Here is a 6,873-nt window from a genome sequence, read left to right on the forward strand (position 1 = left end):
GAGTATTTCGATCCCAAGATCGGGAATGAAGAGCGTGAAAAAGGTGCTTGATTTTTGCACGTTTAAGATTCAAATCATGGTAGTTGCCAAAGAGCTCAGCTTTTTATCTTTTTATGAAAGCCATCATGAATTTAAAGGATCCTTCCTAAACATCATCACTCAATCCTTCATGAATAATTTTTGAATCTTTTTTTTTTTTTGTGGTGCTTTAATGTATCATAGATTACTCCAATATGATGAGTTTTATGCATTAATTGTTTTTCAAACATTATGAGGTTTATACAGGAAACATCTTTAAAAGATGTAATCTCATATGATATTTCAATCATTTTTTTATGAAAACGATCCTGAATTGCAAGGAGTCATTCCTGAGTATTGTTGTATCTTTCCTAAATTTTAAATAAATGTATTTCTAAATGATTTTCTTTTTGTTTTGCTTCAATGTGTCAAATATTAGTAGATTACTCCATTAGTAAGTGGTAATAACTTTTTTTTATGCACATCTTGATGTTAGAAAATCCAAAAAAAATTATGAAGGTCGTCTTGAAGTTCAAGTAAGCCTTCCTCAATTTCATAGAATCTTTCTTGAATTTCATAGAATTATTCCCAAATTTTTATAGAATCGTTCTTGAAGTTCAATCACTGCTAAAACTAAGTGCTAACACATAAACATATGACACAGTCATGACGCATAAACACAAAAGTACAAAAACAATCCAAAAATGTTTCACAAGCATCATACATGTCTAAAAACAGATAAAGTAAAACTGGATAAAAGAATATAATCCTATGAAATGTCAACACACTCTCTTTAAATATATCCAAATCACACTTGCATCTTGTTTCGTAAGTAGCTTGGAGAAATCTTCAATCCTAGTTTTTGCAATAAAAATTGAAATCTAGAAATATGTTTGAGGAAAGTCTTCCTGAATTCTCAACTGTGCTTCCTGAATTTCAAAAATACGAACAAACCTTTTATTTTCTTGAATTCTCAACAATCCTTCCTGCAAATTCATCAATGTGGACATCTGTATAAGCTTATATCTCAAAATATTAGTCCCAAATCTACCAATTTGAAACCTTACAAGAAAAACCAGAGTACCAATCAGAAAAAAGCATGCAAAAGAAATAACAGTTTGTAAATTATCTCTTCTCAGCATAGAGAGAGAGAGAGAGCTTCTCAGCATAGAGAGAGAGAGAGAGAGAGAGAGAGAGAACTGGAGATGCAGAGACCAGAGTAAAGCAGGAACGGTAGAGGAGAAGCCAATCCAAAATCGACGAGAGACGTCAACTTGAGAGCTACCAACCACGCCACTATATCAATTCACAACCTCATAATTTTCGAGTTGCGATCAAACAACAAAAGCACCAAACAAAAAGAAAATAAATGGACATCTACCACCACCATTGTGAGTCTCCGCCATATCTTTGACCCAATCTCGAATCTCACGGAGGATGAAAATTTCATATTTGTAATCGTCGATGAGATAAAAAGACAATTATATTTAATGATTAGATTTCCCAGAATTAAAGATTTATAATTTTGTGCTAGTTTTGGAACATTCAATAGTGTGTGCTAATATTGGAAGAAAAACTTAAAACTGTGCTATTTATGAGAATCTCCCTATAATAAAATCATAACAAGTTCTCTAAAATCATCCAAATCAAATCATTTAAATTTTAAAACATAATATTGAATCCATTAATATTTGTGTCTTTCGAATATTGAAACGGCTCTGCCATAGACTGCAACACACTTCAGATCATGACTATGAAACTGTATCCTTACAGATTGAGAACTGATGTTGGGTAAACAAGCACATGGCTGAGGTTAATAGATGAATGATTTGCCGCAGGAATATATATAATGATGTAACACAAAAACTATGATTCTTGAAAACTATAGAAATGCAAAAGTCACATATATACTATGATTCTTGAAAACTCTGCTTAACTAGTTAAGTCACATTAGTCACCAAAGAGTAATCTATATAATAATAACAAACCGAATAAATGCGACCAACAGTTGTGTTTTTTCAATCGTACATTTTAGATATTTTTTGAAAAATCGTGATGGATCATTAAAACGGTTATTTATGAAAAGTTACAACTGTTCACTGTAAAGTTGTATTGATTGGAACATTTGTATCTTTTGAAATCTATATATATTTGTCTGTTTGAACTGTTTTTATTTTTTTGTCATGACACAAAATCAACTAAAACTTCAATCTCAACAGTTTATTTATTTTTCTAAATTATTTTCTAGCATTCATTCTTTTAAAAATCAAGAAATTCCTCTAATTATTGATTTAACAAACAATTTTTGGAATGATGAATCTATCTCAAATAAATGCCACCAAAACTTGTGTTTTTTCAATCGTACTTTTTGGATAATTTTTCAAAAAAATCCTTAGAAATTTTAAATTGTGTGTTTTACACAAAGTTGCGATTGTTCATTGTAACGATTTTTTTGTAAAGTTGCAACTGTTCATTGTAGAGTTGTGTCTATTCGAATATTTGTATCTTTTGAAATATATATATTTGTCTTTTTGAACTGTTTTTTTTTTTTGCAATGACACGAAATAATATAAAATTTCAATCTCAACGACTTTTACAACTCTCTAAATTATTCTCTAGCATTCTTTCTTTTAAAAGTAAGAAATTTCTCCAATTCTTGATTTAACAAAATATTTTTGGAATGATGAATCTAATTTACAACTTTTAGTTAGTTTTATATAAAAAAAATTAATGAAAGTACCTATATATAATAGCAATCCGAATAAATGCCACCAAAAGTTGTGTTTTTTCAATCATACTTTTTGGATAACTTTCCAAAAAAATCTGTAGAAAATTTAAATTGTGTTTTACACAAAGTTGCGATTGTTCAGTGTAACGGCTTTTTTGTAAAGTTGCAACTATTCAATGTAGATTTGTGTCTATTCGAATATTCGTATCTTTTGAAATCTATATATATTTTTCTGTTTGAACTGTTTTCATTTTTTTTTTGCCATGACAACAAATAATATAAAGTTTCAATCTCAACGGTTTTTACAGCTCTCTAAATTATTCTCTAGCATTCATTCTTTTGAATGTAAAGAGATTCCTCCAATTCTTGATTTAACAAAAGATTTTTGGAATGATGAATCTAATTTACAACTTTTAGTTAATTTTATACCTAGAGTCTTTTTCCAAGAGTTAGATGGATTATATAATGATCTTTTGGATTTGACTTTTGAATATGGTAATAAAGATGCCTTCTATTTAGAAGCAGTTTGCAGGTATAATCAAGTGCAGACACAACAGTTGCAATTTTTTGTAGTACCTTTTTGTAAAAAAATGTTTTATTTGTTTTTTTATTCAAACGGTTGTATCTGTTCATTGTAGAGTTGTGTCTTTTCACTATATTTTATTTATAATTTTTCATCACAACTTTTCGTTCTAATAGGTGTGTCTATTTAAATAGTCATGCTTTTTGAACTCTCTTTATATTTGTCTCTTCATCACTAACTAACATGTTCGTTGAAACAAATTTTCCATTTTATGTTGAGTCTAGATAATTGAATATATTCTATAATCTAACTAAAATTTTAGAAATGATTATAGCAGTAGAAAAATTTTATACAACTTAATATTTAATTTACAGTTGTGTCTATTTATCTTAACTTTCCATTAAAAAAATATTTTAATATTTTTTTAAAAAAATAACAATCTGAATAAATGAGAACAACAGTTGCGACTTTTCGTAGTACATTTTTGTAAAAAGACTGATTTTATTTGTTCTTTTTAAAAAACTCAAACAATTGTATTTGTTCATTGTAGAGTTGTATCTTTTCACTATATTTTATTCATATTTTTTTATCACAATTTTTCGTTCTAATAGGTGTGTCTATTTAAATAGTCATATCTTTTGAACTCTCTATATATTTGACTCTTCATCAATAACTAACAAATCATTCTTCGTTGAAACAAATTTTTCATTTTATGTTAAATCTAAATAATTTGAAAATTATTTTTTATTTTTTATATCTAATATTCAATGTTATTCTATCATCTAACTAAAATTTTAGAAATGATTATAGTAATATAAAAATTTAATAAAACTTAATATAGAATTTACAGTTGTGTCTATTTATCGTAACTTTTTGTTAAAAACTATTTTAACATTTAAAATTTATTTTATTTTGTTCTTTTGAGTTGTGTATTTTAATTTTAATTATCCGTTGATACTGTTTCACTCATTATTAAATATATTTTTAATTATAGTTATTTAATAGAAAATTACACTACTCATTATAACCATTAGTTTAATATTTTCAGTAAGAATTACTTTGTCATAATAATTTTTTTTTTAAATTGTAGCTCTTTACCATAATTTTTCATAAAAATATTTTATATTTATAATACTTTAAACAATATGTTTTGCAAATTTGCGTCTATTCTAAATAATATTTGTGTCTATTATGTTACATTCAAATAATTTCATAATGTATAATTCTAAATTTTAAATTTAAATTACTTTTTTTCTAAAATACTTCCTCTCGCGGAGGGTCTGAGTCCTAGTGAAATAAATAAATAGAAATAAAATTGGAAACTAAAAAGGAACCGCGGTTGATACATTCTTAACAGATCCCTGGAACAATCCAGCGATAGCGAATGTTGTACACGTAATAATAAAGTTGAGGTAGAGTCCATATTATTTTGGTTGTTGAAAGATCAAAGGCACCGGTATATATTTGAAGGTCATTATTGGCCGCCTCCGGCCAAACATCATCAGGAACGAAATAGATGACTCCTCCAAGAATCTCTTCTTTACCAAAAACCAATATCTCATTGCCCAGAGAATCTACTCGTTCCCATTCCTGGCCGGCTTGAAGATTCAACTTAAAGATGTAGAACAAAATTTTCTCTTGGTACTCAAGGACTCCTTTTAAGCTCAGAATGATTAGAACATCTCCTGAAGTCGTGATCGCTAATCTCCTCTTCCAAATGTATTCCCACGGTTTCGGATCATAGTAAAAAGGATGATTCAAATAAGGGTTTTCTTCGATGATCTCTACCGGGATATCACCAGAGTAATCAAGAATCTTGATGAGATGGTCAGAGGTATAAACACAGAGCTTTTGATCCTTGTAAGCCATATGTAAACACTTTGTTCCTTCAAGGTGCCACCAAGAATCATCTCCTTTCTTGTATGAGAACAAGTACTGATCATTGTAAATCCAACAAACGACAAAATCTTTTGTCTTCTCATCGATCCACAAAACAGCCGTCTCGATATACCTGTTGATGATCGTCTCACGATTTAACCAAGAGTGTTCGAGGAATAACCCACCACCGTCTTTTCTTTGGAATCTCACTTGACCTCGGAGTGATAGAGACGGAAGATAGATTCTCTCGCAGGTAAACACGTTCAAGACGTAGAAATCGAGACTCGGATTCATCATCAGTATCCAATTACCATGACTCGCGAGGCTACGGCTCTCGGACAATTTGTCTCCGAGATATGATCTTGTCATGTAAGTCTTTTCTTCTCGAGGATCGAACAGCTTACAAGAATTTGTGTCAGACAACTTAGTGAACAGACCCTTGAAAGGATTCAAGACGGAAGATTTTTCCGGGAAAAGTATCATCCATGGATACCTATTCCATGATGCTGCAACGCATGATTTCGAAGCAGAGTACCACTTTGAACAAACGGTTCTTGCTCGATGAAAATCTGAACAGCTTAAGCATTCGAAAATCAATTGCATGGCATCGGAACACATCTCCGAATGGCGGACCCAGGAATTTTTTTTATCCAGGTCAAAACATTAAAAAAAAAATTTACACTTAATATAAATATAATACATTTTACAATGTTATAAAAAAGTCCTACAAAAGTTTTATCACGTTTTTATTTATAATAGTTTTGAATACATCTTTGTCCACAAAGTTCAGAACTACTTTAAGCATCATATCTTTCAGTGTTTTTTTTTTTTTGTAGAATGTGGTTTAGTTTAAGCCTAAAATTAAATATAATTTTTTAAAAAAATTAACTTTAGAAAAAGTTGATTGGGCAGGTTAAAGTAAATTAGGCTGGACTCATAAAACTAGTTAAAGCAAAATCTAAAACTTGTGAAGAATTTTTTTTTCCCAAAATTTGGGCAGGTCAGCTGACCTCCCATCACTACATGTCCGCCATTGAGTCTCCGACCAGTCGACGTCTCCTGGAGATGTCATCTCTTCCTCTCTCTGATTCTCTAACTCTTAGGTTCCTTGTCTACCAAGTTAGGTTAAGCAAATTAAAAGAGGACTCCGAAATTGGGTTAAGCCTATACTTTTTTATCGGATCTAATAAATTAATAATGTTGGGATCTATATACTTTTTTAATTTTGTAGTGATATTAATTAATATTTATTATTTTACAGTGTAAATTAATAATTAATTTACGGTGGTATCTTTAATTGCTAAAATTCTTTTGAAAATTTAAATTCGGATAATTTTACAAAAATAATATTTGTCTTTTATATATCATAAATGTTATAGTTTGAAATGAATTTTTAAAATTTGGAAAAAAAATTTGTTAATAAATTACAAATGTTATAAATAAACTCACTTATACATAGATTAATTACCTCAATTGTTATATTTTCACATCCTATAAAACTAACAAAATGAGTATGATGCATATTTAGAAATTGTTCGATGAAAATCCTTATTGTTTAAGATTTTGAAGATCGATCGCAAGAGATCCGGACAAAGATTTGACCAATCATGATTTTCAGAAATTGTCGTGGCACGTAAAAGAAAAAGAATTCATATGAATGTAAAATAATTTAGGGTTTGGTTTGGAGAGACGAAAGAACTATTAGAGGATAAACATAACAAATTAA

General features: G+C 29.2%; 1 protein-coding gene across 1 annotated transcript; it reads right to left on the bottom strand.

Moving 5' to 3' along the window:
• On the bottom strand, positions 4,620–5,765 carry LOC104789034 (putative F-box protein At2g33200). Its single transcript, XM_010514786.1, has one exon. It carries the CDS (start codon positions 5,763–5,765, stop codon positions 4,620–4,622), a length of 1,146 nt encoding a protein of 381 aa, XP_010513088.1.

The sequence above is a fragment of the Camelina sativa genome, chromosome 5 (assembly GCF_000633955.1).
Source record: "Camelina sativa cultivar DH55 chromosome 5, Cs, whole genome shotgun sequence".
NCBI lineage: Eukaryota > Viridiplantae > Streptophyta > Magnoliopsida > Brassicales > Brassicaceae > Camelina > Camelina sativa.